This window comes from Pleurodeles waltl, chromosome 5, assembly GCF_031143425.1.
Source record: "Pleurodeles waltl isolate 20211129_DDA chromosome 5, aPleWal1.hap1.20221129, whole genome shotgun sequence".
In the NCBI taxonomy this organism is placed as follows: domain Eukaryota; kingdom Metazoa; phylum Chordata; class Amphibia; order Caudata; family Salamandridae; genus Pleurodeles; species Pleurodeles waltl.
Window position 1 is genome coordinate 220,678,326 of NC_090444.1, and position 16,756 is coordinate 220,695,081.

Sequence of the window (16,756 nt, forward strand, 5' to 3'; positions counted from 1 at the left end):
TGAATATTATTATTTACTATTTGTGTAATAAAAACATTGACAAAAAGGAGGTTGGAGCTCCAACCGATGTCCCTCTGTTCCTGGCACTGATTTTGCCACATCTGTGGCCAGGGGCAGCAAATGCAGTGCCGCATGTTGCAAAAGTCAAGCCAGGGGTCGCAGCTTCGACCCATGCCGACCCCTAAATGACGTCCTTTGACTGCGGGGGTTTAGGTTACGCCAATGGGCGCCACCCTCCAGCAGGGAACAGAGAGCTATCTGTGCCAAGGTCCTGCAGATAGGAAGATCTCTCTCGGTTCCAATCATTCAGATTACTTATTTGTCATAATGCTTTGCTTGCTGCGGGGACTGATTCCCCCCCCCCATTAACACATTCATTTCTGCTCTCATCTGCTTCTCATCCCTAGGCCCTACTCACCAACACACCAACAACCCCATCGGCTCCACCATCAACTTCGCACCAGCGTGAAGTTGGTGTGAACCAGGGTGGTTGGGGGATGTGCCCAGGGGTTTGTGCTCAGAGAAGTCACTGCTTTAATGTTATCATCCAGTGAATAAACTGTGTACACAATATCCAACCACTGTCTCATTTTATTATAATTGTATTAGCTACCAGTAATAAGGGCGTCAAATGTATTTCCGCCCAGGGTTTGTCTGAGCAAGGGCAGGCTCTACCTCGGAGTAAATAAAGCACTACGCTCCTAGGCTCCTGTCTCTTGTTTAACTGAGGCAAATCCTTAGCGGCGCTATAATCCGCATCACTTCTGCAGACACCGGGCTGCGCGGGTTTTCCGCTGGGTGGCGCACTCGCGCTGCACTTGCGACGGGCGCCCTCGGGTCCGGCTTAGAGTCCCGCGGTCCAGCTCCGGAGTGTACAGGTGCTGTCGGCATTGCTGGCCCCTGGCCGCCAGAGGGCGCCGCGCGGCCGCTTGGGGAGGCGCTGAGCGTGGGCAGCGGTGGGACGCGGAGGATGCTGCCCGGCAGAGCTGCCGCCTTCGCTGGCTGCCAGCTGCTGCCGGGGCTCGGAGGACCATGAGGAGCGGCTGTGCGGAGCGGGACCCGGGGCTCGCGGTTCTGCCCCACACCCCCGAGCATCCCTGAACCTCCCGCGGCGGCGGGATCATGTCGATGGCGGGGGGCCGGAGAGGGCTGGTCGCCCCCCAGAACACCTTCCTGGAGAACATCGTGCGGAGATCCAACGGTAAGCACCCCGCTTCACCTCCTGGTGCGGAGGAGCTGACTTTTGCTCCGCGGGGGAGTTCTCAGAACTGACCACTGTTCTGCTGGGTGAGCCCCCTCACCCGCCCCCAGGGAGTGACTTCAGGACTGCAGGGTGATCCCCCAGCCCTGCGGGCGTCTCCTGGGGCTGACCTCTGACCTGCGGTGCTCTCCCCATGTACTGTCCTGGCCCCCTAGATGGCTCGGCTCCCTGTGCGGCGATCCCTGGCTTGCGGAGCTCCCCCGGTGCACTGCACAGCGTCCATCGGGACTGGCACTTCTATCTGCAAGGGGGACGGGCGCGCACCCCTTCTCTGTAGGGTTATGGATTCCCTATGGACATAAAGGGCACCCAGGATGCTGAGAGACCCAGTCCGGGGGCAGTGAGGGCCTGGAGCCTCCTCATGCACTGACTCGTGCACTGAGACACACTTTTTTTTAGGGGGCCCTGCACACCTTCAGCTCGCGGTTTCGGGTACCCCTGGCATTGTATACCTGGAGCTGCCAGGGGGCTCTCCCCTGACCTCCGTGTTAGAGAGGAAGCCTCCACCAGGCACCAACACATACAGAGCCGCCTGCGGGTCGTGTGAAGGTTCCTCACGTAGTGCCTGGAAGGGGGAGTGGCTGTATGCTCTGTACCCCAAGGGGTTCTTCACACTGACGTCAGCTGGGTACCCAGCAGCATGCCATCGCCCCTCGCAGTGACTCTGTACTGTGGGCTGGTGCTCTGTCACTGACCTGAGAGCCCACTGCCCGTGTACAGTACAATTACTCCTGCACTGACATCCGTACTTGGAGGGGGCGGCGGTGTCTCCCCATTGAGCAGGGATTCCCCGTGCAGTGAGTGACCCCTGCCCAGCAGGTTTAAGAGGAGCACCCTGCTTTCTCCAGGAGTACAGGTCTGCCCCTGCCCTGTACACGCCTAGTGCCAGGGTAGGGCACGCAAACAGCCTCTTCGCAGCGTGCCACGGCATTCAGCGGGGTTAAGCCCCCCATGACACCGCATTCAAGGACAAGAGGGGGGAGCGTTCAGTACCGGCTGCTTCAGCCAGCTCGAGTAAAGGAAATCTGTCCGAGACTGTGGGAGGCGGCATCCTTACCGGCCCCCTCCGCATTCACCTGCAAATAAGCACATAAACATACTTCTGAAGCATACCGACTTTTATGACGTGTTGAAACAAGCGCTTTAGAGCACCCGGTGAGCCTAGAAAGCGCTATAAGGAAAGATGCACAATGCAGTATACGTTTGTTTGCGGGCGCATAACGAGCACGGAAACTGATATTTGCCAGTCATATCTTGAAATAAGCCCTGACAGTTAGTGTTCACAGAGCTTTAAGTAATTGCCTTATTGTTTGTCAATATTATTGACGGAACTAATACATTCTCATTGGTTTCTGATTAATGTGATGGTATAATGCTATTGAAACGCGCTAAACCTGTAAATATATTATTTTTATCAGCTGTGACGAAACATATATTTATAACTAAAATTCATTACAGCGTTAGAAACGGCAGGGACTCCAGCGTCCTAGAGAGTTATTGGCAGATATGAAGATTTGTCAGAAAATCGTCGCAGTATGTAACATCCCGTGAAGTCACACTCCGTTCCTCCTTGATAGTGAACAGTTTCATCGGGGCATTTCGATTTAAGTTCTCTCTTGCTTTTCTCTTGGCACTTACGCCGGGTCCTTTCACACACGTGAAGGAAGCGACGACGCATGGGCTTTGTCGTTTAACATCTTCCTCCTCGAGCTCTTTCCCTTGTGGTTGTCCATCCTCACTCAGCCACCAACACGTCCCACCTTTCTTCCTCCTGCTACACGTATCAGCCCTGTTGTCTGTAACTTATGACTTATATTTAAAGTCAAATAACTAAATTCTATTACAGTTGTACTTGGATCTGGTGTATTTAAGAACAGTTTCCGCCTAACAGTGGAAATACACCGTCTTCCGGTTCCTTGGAAACGTGGATGACCGTACGGGGCGGGTGGGTGTGTTGTCCGTGCTCAGTTTTACCTGTGCGTACCTGCTTGTGACGTGATTCGTTGCTTCTACATCTGCGTGTGTTCGGGCTCTTTCCACGTTTGCGCGCCCGCGTCCTTGTGCGCGTTGATTGCGCACGCCCACGTGTCGGCTTATTTGGAACCTTTCAGTGTGCTCCAGTGCCTGTCCAGGGTCTCTCTGAAGATGCTTCGCTCTCTGCGCCCCTTTACTGAGTCTATGCACGTGCCCTTGTGTCCGAGCACGCTGTGTGTACCCCCACTTCCCGGGTCTTCTCCCTCTGTGCCATGTGTCTGTGTCCGGACCCGTCCATTCTGCCTCCACTCTGTGTGCATGTCTAATCGTCCTCTGTCCCCGCTCTGTGTAACCAGTGTGCCTCTATATTTCCCATGTCTGTTATGTTTGCCTCGGTGATCAAGTTTTGCAAAATAAACAGGAACCTCAGTTGATGTACCACATGTATGCATGATCATTGAGCTTGTATGCTGGGCAGTGGTGAGTCCTGCCGAGTCTGAGACCCTGTTGCAATCAACAACTGACTTTGAAACGGGTCTCTCTTGGGTGCTAGATTCATGTCCCTAAGTTTGAAAGCAAACATAGATTGGTTTCTCGACCACTTTAAAAACCCTCAGGGTGAAATATGTCAGTGTCACAGTCCCCGTTTGCAATTCACAAGTTTTACTTCATCCAGGATTACTTAAGAGCTTTTCACACTTCCCAGATGGGTTTCTGTACTTCTTTTCTTTGCCACATAAGACTCTTGCTTAGAGGTGGGCGAGCCTCTGAAACCTTGAGCCTGAAGCTTGGCTCTTGTTCAGCTCGAGATGCTGTTGGAACCTCGAGCCTATAACAGCTGAACTGTCAAGTGGCTTCCGCCTGCCACCCTCTCACTACCCAGAATGTGGCAATACGGCCAGTGTTCTAGCTTTGGAGCTAAGGAACCAGGTTCGAGGCTCAGCATCTTGTGATTCTGGCAAATCACTAAGGGCCGTATTTATACTCTGGTTGCGCCGAATTTGCGTGGTTTTTTTCGACGCAAATTCGACGCTAAACTAACGCCAACTAACGCCATATTTATACTATGGCGTTAGAGGCGTCTAGCGCCAAAGTTCCCGGAATGTTCGTCATTTTTTAGCGTGAACCCCTTCCTTGCGTTAATGATATGCAAGGGAGGCGTTCCCGTCTTAAAAAATGACTCCCAGGCCTTTACGTGGTATTTATACTCCCGGGCAAAAATGACGCCCGGGAGTGGGCGTGGCCAAAAACGGCGCATTTGCGCCGCTTTTTAACACCTGGGTCAGGCATGGCGTTAAGGGACAAGTGGGCTCAAAATGAGCCCAGAGTGCCCTCCCCTGCCCCCAGGGACCCCCCCTGCCACCCTTGCCCACCCCAGGAGGACACCCAAGGACGGAGGGACCCATCCCATGGACATTAAGGTAAGTTCAGGTAAGTATTTTTTTTTTTAATTTTTGTGGCATAGGGGGGCCTGATTTGTGCCCCCCTACATGCCACTATGCCCAATGACCATGCCCAGGGGACATAAGTCCCCTGGGCATGGCCATTGGGCAAGGGGGCATGACTCCTATCTTTACAATGATAGGAGTCATGTTGATGGGGGATGGGCGTCGAAAAAAAATGGCGCAAGTCGGGTTAAGACGATTTTTTAGCGTCAACCGGACTTGCGCCATTTTAAGACGCCCTAACGTCATTTTTTCCCAACGCCGGCGCTGCCTGGTCTACGTGGTTTTTTTCCACGCACACCAGGCAGCGCCGGTCTGATTGCGCCGTCTAACGCCATTCCATAAATACGGCGCCCGCATGGCGCTTCAGAATGGCGTTAGACGGCGCAAAATATTTTGACGCTAAACTGCGTTAGCGCAGTTTAGCGTCAAAAAGTATAAATATGGGCCTAAATCTCCCCATTCCTTTAAAAAATGAATGCGACTTAGTGTAATATAATCAGATGCCTGCTTAAAGTGCTCCATCAAGGTCAAGTTCGTGTTATGTAAAACAGCTTAAAAAGGTGAAAAGAACCCGTTTACATAAAAACATACATCTAGATGCCCATTTAGTGGCTATTTTGTACAAAGGAAACCAGGAAACCAGGATAAATTGTGGCGTACTGCTTAAATTGTGTGATCTTAGGCAACTATTTTATTTCAGCAAACTCCTTTTTCTTTATTAGTACTTAAAAAAACAATTTCAAATATGTGAGTTCTGAATATCAGTTGTATTAAACTTAGTAGACTGTAATTTTGCTCTATAATGTTTTAGGGTTTACATGAGACCTGTTTTGCCTCTTAATTCATGAATGGTTCATGTTTAAAGGCGGGTCATTTTAGGTGATGTTCCTTAAAACAACCATTTTCAGGGCTCGGCTCATGACGGGGTGCTAAGATCCGAGCATGAGTGATTGAGACACTAAAAACTACTACCCCTCTCACAGATATTAGTAATGTATCATTTACAGTCTATTTTCAATAGTTTGTGTGATTGTTACTCATTTATCACATGCTGCTAACAAGCACTGGCAAAGTCAATAGGTTTGGTGTCTTTCAGGCGTATATTCAAGGTTGTGTGGTTCTTTCAGATGCAAGAAAAAAAACAGGCACTGAAATGCTTGTGAGGTGGCACACTGTCTGACGCGCAATAGTTTGTCACATCTTCAAAGACATGCCCTCAATGACATATGCCACGCCTCATGGAAAGGATTCCTAGTTAAGCTCTTTTAGAAGCTCCCCAGTGCCCACCTTTTTCATCCCACATAAAGTACTGCTTGTATGTCTTGGTATCTGTGCATTCTGATTGTGCCTTTATGCCTGCACATTTCAGTGTGTGTCTTTGCTTCCATTTCTTTATGTTTTCTGTCTACCTTTATGTCCCTGTGTGTGTGGGGGTGTGCGCTCATTATGCCTTTGTCGATATGTTCTTGTGTCTATTCATGCTCGGTGTACACTTCCCTGTGTGTGTCTTTGTGCTTAGTGTGCCTTTTTTTTGTCTGTCCCTATGCATGCTTGGATTTGTCTGGATGTATGTGCTCCTGTGTCTGTATATGGTCACTCTGTTTCTATCACATCTGCCACTGTGCAGGCTCATTGTATCTCTGTGTATATGCTTTGAGCATGTAAACGGTGAGTGTGCCTGTACACATATGGCCTGTGTCAGTGCATAGTGTGACTCCAAGTTCTATGTCTCTGCTTGTGCAGCATGTGTATCAGTGTATAACATGTGCCGATGCATGCTTAGTGTCCCTTCTTGTCATGTCCCTGTGTGCATGTCTCTATGTTTAGTGTGACTCAATATACATGCCCTGTGCAGTGTGCTTTGTACACATCACCCTGCCACTCTTCATATTTGGTGTGCCTCTACACACAGGCCCCTGTATCACTGTTTCGTCTCTGTACATACCAGTGTGCCTTGCATGCAAAATGTGCCTCTGTGTCCACCCATCTGTCAGTGCATGCTCAGTGTCTCTGTCTGTACCCTGGTCTATATTTTCAGTACGCTTCTATGTCAATGCCTTGTGATTTAATTCCTTTCGGTACACATGCTGTACTTGCACATACTCAGCATGCCTTTTTGGTACACTATCCTGTCAGTGCATTCTCGGTATGCCTACCCATTCTCCGTATCTGTGCATCATCTATGAGCCTCTACCTATGCCCCTGTGTCTTTGGATGCTCGGTATATCTCTTTCCTCTCCTCTGTGTCTCTGCATGCTCAGCGTTCCTCTTTCATTGCTTCTGAGGTCTATGGATACCCAGTGTTTCTCTTCCTCCGGGTGTGCTCTGAATTTCCTCACCCATGCCCCTCTTTCTGTGTATTCTTAGTCCTTCTATGTTCATGCCCCTTTGTTCGTGAATGCTTCGTTTACCTTTGTCCTTGCACATGTCTATGCTTGTTCAGCATTCTTCTGTCCACATTCCGGTGTCAGTGATTCCTCAGTGTGCCACTGTTCATGACTGTGTGTCTGCAAATGTACAGCATTCTTCTGTCCATGCTCCAGTGTCTTTGAATACACAGTGTGCCTCAAGGTATTCTGTGAATGCCTAATGTGCCTCTGTCCATGTCTGTGTGTCTTTATTGCTCAGTGTGCTTATATGCATGTCCCTACGAATGTTCATTGTGGCACTGTCTATGTCTAAGTGACTGTGAATGGTCAGTGTGCCTTTGCTCTTTCCAGTTAGTGCTCAATGAGCTTTTGTCCACACCCCTTTGTGTCTGTGACTGCTGACCGTGCCTCTCTCTGTGTGTCTGTGACTGCTCACTGTGTCTCTCTCTATGTCTCTGGAAATGCTTAGTGTGACTTTCTCCACATGTCTGTGAATGCACATTGTGCATCCCTCCATGCTATTATGTCTGTGTCCTTTCTTGTGTGTGTGTGATCAGTGTGCCTTTGTCCAAGCCCAAACATTAGGATGGAAAAGTCCCCTGCATGATGATGAAAGCGAACCCCTGCCCAGAGTGCCCCAGCTGCATGGATATCTGCATCCTTTTGACTGATTTTTGGTCATGGTCTAACAAGGATCATGCATGTGTGCCATGACTTAGGCCTGTCTCATGATAATGTGGTCTTGTTGGACCGGCAAGTGTGCACCAAGTGCTGCCCACATTGTGGTAGAGGCTACTTCCCTTACCTAGAGTTAAAAGACACAAGCGCATTGGTGGCAGGATACTCATTCTGTATTTAGTAATGATCAGTAGCATGAACAGGCTTTTTTATCTGTGTCAGAGGTGTGGTGCCTACTGGCCCGCTCACCCAAATTTCTGTGGCTGTGTATTAAACTCACAATACTATCACTTAGGTCTATAAATGCTCCTCTGTAACTCCCCTATCATACATTGCTCCCAACTCTATCCAAAATCCTCAAATTAGTGCATAGGGGCTAAGAGGAGCAACCTAACACCCAGAAGGTTTCACAAGTCTCTTGTTTAGGAAACCCAATATTGTTAGGACAAACCCTCACCCACCCTTAATTAGCATGCTTCATCATCGGGTCCCTCCTCATACCACTTCTCAAAATTGTAGTGATGTCGCTACAACTGAAAAAAGTGGAGAGCGGCACATAGTTGTTCTTTAGGGTGTAGACACCAATGTGAGCTATCCAATATGAGTAAGAGTGGGCATAGTGTGTGGTGTAGAAAAGTGGAATAAAAATGCCACTTAGTGGACTGAATCACAATTTAATTGGGCGTCCTTGAGAAGCATAATAGAAAGAAGATGGGGGATAAGACTTCAACCTGTTAGTGGTAATGGAGTCAACACATGTCTGCCAATTACTAAAACGCTACAAAGAAGTGTATCGTATTCGTCGGGGCCATGTGTTGAAAGCTTAGCACTAAGCAGGTAGAAGCGTGTCAGTGATAAAAGAAACATTTATCTGCAGTGTGCAGTTTGAGAATACAACCTGTATCCCACATGTAGTTTAGCTTGTTCACCATTGTCGGCACCTATAGAAAACAATCAAGAGACATAAAACATTATTATGGCGGCTCTATTCTTTCAAGCTAGCATGTTCACACACCTTCCAACAAGTAATGACAAATCCAGACATAATGACTGAGTCAACGTATTTCCCATAATCAATGAAACCAAACATTTATAGATCATGGCAAATCACTTGTGAGGGCCTCAAATGTTGGAGATGTATGTTGCTGTTTGGAGGTATGATCATTTGGCCACCCAGGTCTTTAGTTCTCTTCTGAATCACTGGAGTGACGGTGTGGTCCGGAGGTGCAGGGGGAGGACGTTCCAAGCCTTGGCTGCCAGGTGCGAGAAGGAGTGTCCTCAGCTGTGGGCCCAGTGGATCCATGGGGTGTCTGGGAGGGAGAGGGAAGCTGATTGGAATTGTCTGGTCAGTTGGTGGAAGGTCAGGTGTTTTTTGATGTATGCTGGTCCTTCACTGTGCAGGGCTTTGTAGGCGTGGGTCAGCGTCTTCAATTGGCATCTCTTCGGAATCGGGAGCCAGTGTAATTTCTTGAGATGGAGTGTGATGTGGGTCCTTCTGGGGAGGTCGAATACGAGTCTTGCTGCTGAGTTCTGTATTGTATAGAGTCTCTTCAGGAGGCTTGCTTTGATTCCTATGTAGAGCGTGTTTCCGTAGTCTAGTTTTCTGGTGATGAGGGCCCGCATGACGGTTCTTCTGGTGTTTGCTGGGAGCCACCTGAAGATCTTGCGGTGAATGAATCAGACCTATGTACTGGTCATAGTGTCATGCATGTGCCTACCTGCAACCATCAGGTATTATACCTCAACTCGCCGAAGGTCAGGCAGACTGAAAGCTGGGTGATCTATTAAAAGAACATAAAGGTGATGGTGGTAGATCTGACATCCTTGGCGTGGTCTTCCACAAACCCTCTGCCTTATACCCTCCTGTTGTCTGGATTTCATTTTTGTTGGCACGAGGACTTGTACTGTCTTCTTTAAACATGATAAAATTGGGCTATGCCTGATTTGCACATTTAATTTACTTTTAAGTCCCTAATAAAGTGGTACTACTTGTGCTGAGGGCCTGTAAATGAAATGCTACTAGTGGGTCTGTAGCACCTATTGTGCCACCCACTAAAGTAGCCCTCTTAGACATGTCTTAGGCCTGCGATTGCAGCCTGTGAGCAGTTTTAAACTGACCATTCAACTGGCCAAAATAAACCTTTTGCCAGGCCTAAACTTCAATTTTTAATACATAAAAGCAGGGCCACTGGATCACGGGGCAAAGGAGTATCAAATTATGTGGTACGCTTGGCTTTTTTATGCAGCAATTAAAAGCAAATTATGCGGCATAATGTGGCACATTTTGTGGTAGTATTACTTCAATATTTTGTCAATTATACACCGGGTAACAGTTTATGAGAAAAGAGTTCACATTAATTAATACCAATTTGACACTCAAATACAGCAATAAGCAACTAAAAGATGACCAGCAAACTTAGGTGAGAAGCCTTCCGGTGTGCAGGAACACGAGTTGCCATATGTTTTGTAACTTTTGATTTGTTTGAGCTTGAAGCAATTTGTTTTGTTAAATTCAGCAGATTATGCGGCATATAATGGATTATGTGGCAAATGCGGCAAATCCATAAAATGTGAAAATAGCTATGGCTCCGGAATCGCATAATTCCGGTGGCCCTGCATGTAAGGCAGCCCTAAGGTAGGCTATAAACATGGCCGAGGGAGTGTGGCTTAAAAGGTAGGACATGTGCTTTTACGTTTTACATGTCTTGGCAGTGAAAAACTCCAAAGTTAGTTTTTCCCTACTCTCTCTTAGGACAACATTGGGTTATCCTATTACATTTAATAAGTGGTAATGTTTAGTTGGGAACAGGTACAAATGTAATGTTTGGTGTCAAAAGAATAGTAATTGAAAATCCCATTTTATGGTAAAGTCAGATTTTAAGTCACAATTCTGAAAATGCTACTTTTAGGAAGTGGCATTTTCTTGTCCTAACCATTTTGTTCCTGCAGCCTGAGTTCTGGGTCACATGACTGTGATTAGTTGGCAGTTAGCCTTTGTGTATTCCTCCCACATAGTGAGACAAAAGGGGACTCGGTGTGCAGGATGAGAGGGGCCAAGCTGTTCCTTGTCCCACTTACATTTCAAAAGGCTGCCCCCAGCACACTCACAAAGGAACATGACACCCGCACTTTGTCACCCATGATCACTTGGAGCCTGCAGGGGAATGAAGGAACTTTTCAGAACAAGACGTGGGGCAATCTAGAAGTTTTCCCACTGGCTGGCACCAGGTATAGATATTGGCTCTTCAGACCACCTTTTCAGTACACTCCTGGACCCTGAGAGGACCTAGCAGGAGGACTGCCTTGTACTTCAGAGGACTATCCAGCTGCTAACCCGACTACAATGCTGCTTGAAGATAGCCTTGTAAAATCAGAAGGCTGCCCTACTGCTTGATCCCAGGACTATCAGAGTGACTCCAAGGGATAGTTGGCTGGCCTCATGTGTGAGCTACAGGGACATAACAAGCTCCAGCATCTTTTAACCTTGCACCGGACCTCTGCCTGGAATGAGTCCTGACCCCCACTAAGTGGTGGCAAACAGCTTTGGTCCCTTGGAAGTGGTGCTAAAGGTGTTCCTCCCACCAAAACTTGAAATTTAGAAACATTTGCACCAAAAAGTGGCCTGAGAACTGACGGTAGACTGAGACCTGCCTGCTTGCCGACCCATTCGATGTCCATTGCATGTTGGCCTGACTTCACAGTAGCTCACGCTATGTTCTTCTCTGTAGCAGCACATCCTGTTTAGTGGGACCCCGGAGCAGCGATATCCGGCCTTGTGGAGCCGTCAACGGCTACAGCCTGCATCTTTGTCCCAATGGTTATGTTCAACTTCCAAAGAAGTGACAAAGGCCGAAAGTAGAAATCTTCACGGTGATTTCATTAAGAGGCCCCTCTTCAGACACCACTGGCTGTCTTGCCCCGCCAAACTTTTCTGCAACATTTCTTCTAAGTCCCAATGTAGGAAAGCACCCTTTTGGCATGATTAGCCCCCACTTTTTGCCTAGTTTCTGATGTAGCTTTGACTATTAGTGAACTGGATCCCTGCTAAACAGGTCCCTAGTGCCAGATCTCTTCCCCAAAACTGTACAGTTTTGCACAATTGGCAATGTCTTTAGCTAACACTGTAATAACTAGTAAATGGTAACCCTGGTATCTAGGGCCTGGGGTACTAAGGAAGGGGTCTGTGGGCTCCAGCACCGATTGTGCCACCCTCAGGGACCCCACACCTAACCCACACAGTGCTGCTATTGCAGACTGTATGAGTTGTTGCAGGCTGCATTAAAAATACGACCTGTCACACACCCCTTTGTCCCAGGTCCCCTATCCCTGCATGTGCGTGATGTAAGTCACCACTAAAGCTGGGTGCATTCAGGCACATGTGAGGGCATATATGCTTAAGGAGATATGCCCTTGCTGTATTTTTCGATTTTGAGACATAGTAAGTGCACAAGGATGCCATTTTAAATGCATGTACTGGACACTGGTCTTTGAGTTCCCCAGCTACATGGTGGCTTCTCTGAATCCTGGGATGTTTCATATCCAACATCTCAAAATAATAAACCCTCACTGACCTCAGTGATGGATTTATTATTAAATGCACACAGAGGGCACCTTAGAGGTGTCCCCTGAAAACCTACCCAGCTACTGGTGTGTTCACCGATCTAGACCAAGTTCTGGCCCCCTGATGTGAAGGCCAACTCTCTCGTAGACCCAGAACAAAGGCCTGCACTGAGCGGAGGTGATAACACCTTGTCCAGAGCAGGATGAACTTTCCAAGGCAGGGAGCTTAAAATCCCTTGCTGCCTTTGAAATGCAATCCAGGTCTCTCCAGATGACAGAGATGACTGAACCTTCTGTTCTCACCCCATTTTTGGCAGCAGCACAGGCGGAAAAATTAGTTCAACTAATAGGAGTGCCCACTTTATGCTAGTTCCACCCCTAAGGTGGACGAGCTGAAGTGGACACTACTATTGAAATTCCGCCATTTTGCATGGGAGGAATTAGGCCACTAGGGTTAGGGTTATGACCACTTCCCAGCCGAAGTGGTCATAGAAAGGGTGTAGTCGCCCTGAAGGTGGTCAGCCCATTGTCTAGCGCCTGGCACTCCCTCTAATGCCACCTAAATTGAGTATTTAGGTGGCATCCCTGAGCCCTAGAACTCAGATCCTGACTACTTATGAAGAAGAAGGCCAAAGAAGAGTTGACCCAGCAGAAGAAGAAGCATCTGACCGGGTACCAGCCCTTCAGGCCTGCCTGCTAACCTCACCGGACTCTGCACAAAAGACTTGTCCTGCAGGTGCTGCTTCAAGAAACCCAGGAAGCCTGCCTACCTTCTAAAAAGACTCAGATTCCTGTGAGTAGCAGAAATGCTCAGCAACAAAGTATCCAACAAGGACTCTGCAGCCTGGTAACCTGACACCTGAAGTGACCTCTGCACCCAACGATCTTGACCCGGTGAGAAGCATGGTGTCAGCAGGGCTCCCAAGCTGTCCTGAGCCTGAGTCCACCCGAGTGTCACCCCTCCTGGACTCATCGTAGTTTCCTGCAGCCCCTGCAGACAGGCCCCCTCTCTCCCAGACTGGAGGTGAGAGAAAACTTGACACCTACAGCAACCACTGCACCCATGACCCTTGACTCCCACCGAGATGGATCATCTGTGTCAACCGTGTCCCCCGGCTCCTGAGAGCTTGAGTCCACCCCAGCCAGACTACCCCGCGTCGCCTGCCGCCTCAACTCACAGGACCCCCTAACTGCAAGTGCTCCTGTATGAGAAAACCCAACACCAAAAGACACCCATGCATCTGCCACCCCTAGGCACAGGGAAAGAGGCCCAAAGGTACACCCACATCCCGACCACCCCAAGTCAAGCTCCAATAGGAAACCATTGGACACCCGACGCCTTACTGTACCTCTGCACCCAGCCGCCCCAGTGCCACCCTGTGTGATCTATTGGTGTGGTTCTGATCAGTGCCCAGTACTTATTGGCTTTGTAAGTCATTATTAATTCTGTGCTTGCTGAACATTGTTTTTCCTCTGTAGGATAACATTGAGAGAACTCTGAAAATTGCACTGTCTATTTTTGAAATTGCAAAGTATTTATGCTTAAAAGTCTACACACCTGATTACATAGTTCTTGGGTTTGAAACATATATAAAAAGAATTGTTATTTTTCTGAACTGGTCTCGGATTTATTATTTGAGGTATGTGTCTCCTTCGTTGCCTCTGTGTGTACAACAAATGCTTAGCACTACCCTCTAGTAGCCTAACTGCCCGCCCACACTACCACAAAATAGAGCATCAGTCTGATCTACTTTTGCCTCTACAAACCTATTGGGGATCCACTGGAGTCTCTGCACAGTGTATTTTATTTTAGTGCACTATGTAGAGAGCCAGCTTCCTACACCCAAGGTAAGACGAGACGGTCACAATCCACTTTGTGTATCTGAACCGCGCGCCATTGAGGTCGGCCTTAACTTTTCCCCTGACTCTCATGACTAGATACCCACAGTTAGTGCTTTGATCTTTTAGCTGCTATTTTACAACTCCAGTTCTACTGAATGGATTTAATCCATTTTGGTGTCAGTATATGTACTAAGATGTTGTCTTAATTGGTGTGGGATTTTTCTTGTGTTGTATTTTCTGGTGTGTGTTACTGGTTGTGTGCTGGATAAATACTTAACACAGTGCTTCTAAGTTAAGCCTGACTGTTTTTGTGCCAGACTACGAAAGGGTTGAGCACAGGTTAATTTAGCGACTTGTGATTCACCCTGACAAGGATTGTTTTTGTTGTTTTGAGACTGGTCTCCACCGGTTTTGATAAAAATAAAAAAAATGTCCTACAGACAGGCAAAATAGGGACATTGACAGCACTGCCACAGGTTATCTGAAACTACTATGATGCTCTCACTGTCAATAAAGCACTGAGGAAATCCAGTATTAGACCAATCTAATAGTATCAGACAAAAACGAGAAAAAAACATAATGTGTTAATTGTGAGGCAAGGTAATGCTATTTGAACATTGAGAACATGTAGCTCCTCCGTACTCAATGAGCACCTACCCACATGTAACTCTCTGAGTCCTTGAGGGTTTGTCCAAAAAGACGTCATGGACAAAAGGAAACCTGGCCTTCCCCGAGGGGGAGGTGTTTATACCTTTATCAGTCCACTGCTATGGCTAATCTGCTGCCTGGGACAAGAAGCCTACCTCCAAATCCGGCTGACCCTAATGAATCTGTCTCTGGATGCAGAGTGATGTCTAAATCCAGTGATCAGCATTAGGAACGTGCGAAATGTAGTTCTAGACCTGCTCCTGCATCCATTCAGCAAGTAAAGTGATGGTACAATGTCTGGATGCCATGTATTAACACAGCATTATTGGTACTATGGTCTCAGACTAGCTCACCAGAGTAAATATCAACTAATTTCCTCCATAACATACATGCTGTAAAATACATTGGTAAAAACGAGGTGGGGGAGGCTAACTACAACGCAGCAGGCCCATGAATTCTTATACGGCTGCTCTAATAGATGTAACCACCCTATGTGCAGGTTAAGAGACGTAACAAACATGAAGAGGGCATGCTGTTCTGTTTAACACATGGTGTACATTATAATCCAAAAAATGTTTGGAAAATTACAACAAAGACCGTCCATATTATTGTGTATTTAAAAAGGAATATACCCATTTGGTGGACTCTAACCACTAGCAATGCGGATTGAAGAGGGTAACCGTATGTAAGCAGCATAAGGGGTTGCATAAATGCAGCTCCAGGACATATGGTGAAAGTAGCCCCAGGATGATGATTTCTCCACAGTACAAATACAGCCATAAGCAGACAATTTGACTGGAGAAAGGGGCATCGTTCAGGTCGCGGTGTTCCAAGCAGGGGCGGTTCATCCATTAGGGTGGAGGAGCGTCAACCCCCTCCTCCCCCGCCAGCAGCAGCAGCTGCAAACCTTTTCCCCAAAACACAATAATAAACTGTGTTTATTAGTGATTTTTAGGAAAAGGGGTGGGCCTTGGGGGAGACAAACAGTGAGGGGGAGTGCACAGCGCAGTGGGCTTTCTCCAGCCCAGCAACACAGTTGCCTGGGAGCGCCCTGGCTGGGTGCTCGAAACCAATCCTGATGCTGCTCTAAGCAGCGTCAGGATTGGCGCAGGGAGCCTGTGCCTGCAGAGGAGCAGGAGGAGCGGATGAGACGGCAGCAGCAGAGGTAAGTGATTTTGTTTTTTATTATTTTTAATTTAATCGCCCCCTCCATCCCTGGGCCACTCTGCCCCTTTTAAATGGCGTGAGCCGCAACTAGTTCCTAGTTTTCACTGTGTAAGCCGATGTTATGGGTCTTCAGCCTATAAATCCAACATTGCTCCCAGTGATGGAGAAAGCTGTGCTGGTCGATACGTACTTGAGTTTGTCAATTACAATCCCAAATAAGTCACTATGACTATGACTCTGTTCAAGAAGGTGTCAGAACATCTTGCTAGTGATACATTTGCAACTAATTCTACTGTGATGTTCTGAAATTCCGATCTTGATCTTAAATGCCTATTTAGTGTGAGTCACAAGGGCATGTGATCATATATATGAAGCTACGGTTACTACAAGTACTATGATGTCTTGGTTCACATGGAGCGGCCAGTCCCAAATCAATCTTCACGCAATGTCTGGTGAATTGACAAGCAGTGCAGGAACCACATGGAAAATGTCCTTTTTGTACAGAAGGGACCATGGTGTGTCATGGGTGTCACCTCCCTCAATTCTTGGACTTGTGCACACCAGGAAGTCCTTAATGTTAGGTCCATGGTTGTTGGAAAAAGGCCTCTCTGAAGGGTAACCCCAAACTTTTTGCCTTCCTCATTTTCGCCTGCTTTAGGACTCTGGACACTTTACCACTGCTAACCAGTGATAAAGTGCATGTACTCTCTCCCTATAAACATGTTACCATTGGCTCATACCCAATTGGCATATTTAATGTACTTGTAAGTCCCTAGTAGAGTGCACTACATGTGCCTAGGGCCTGTAAA

At 47.7% G+C, this 16,756-nt stretch overlaps 1 protein-coding gene across 1 annotated transcript in view; it reads left to right on the top strand.

Annotated features, from left to right (window-relative positions):
• Nucleotides 1-863: 863 nt before the first annotated feature.
• Nucleotides 864-16,756, top strand: part of KCNH1 (potassium voltage-gated channel subfamily H member 1) — an 849,123-nt gene continuing 833,230 nt past the window's right edge. The window contains exon 1 of the mRNA XM_069236535.1: nucleotides 864-1,201. Coding sequence (XP_069092636.1) covers nucleotides 1,123-1,201 — 79 coding nt within the window. The 5' untranslated portion in view covers nucleotides 864-1,122. The remainder of the gene's footprint in view (nucleotides 1,202-16,756) is intronic.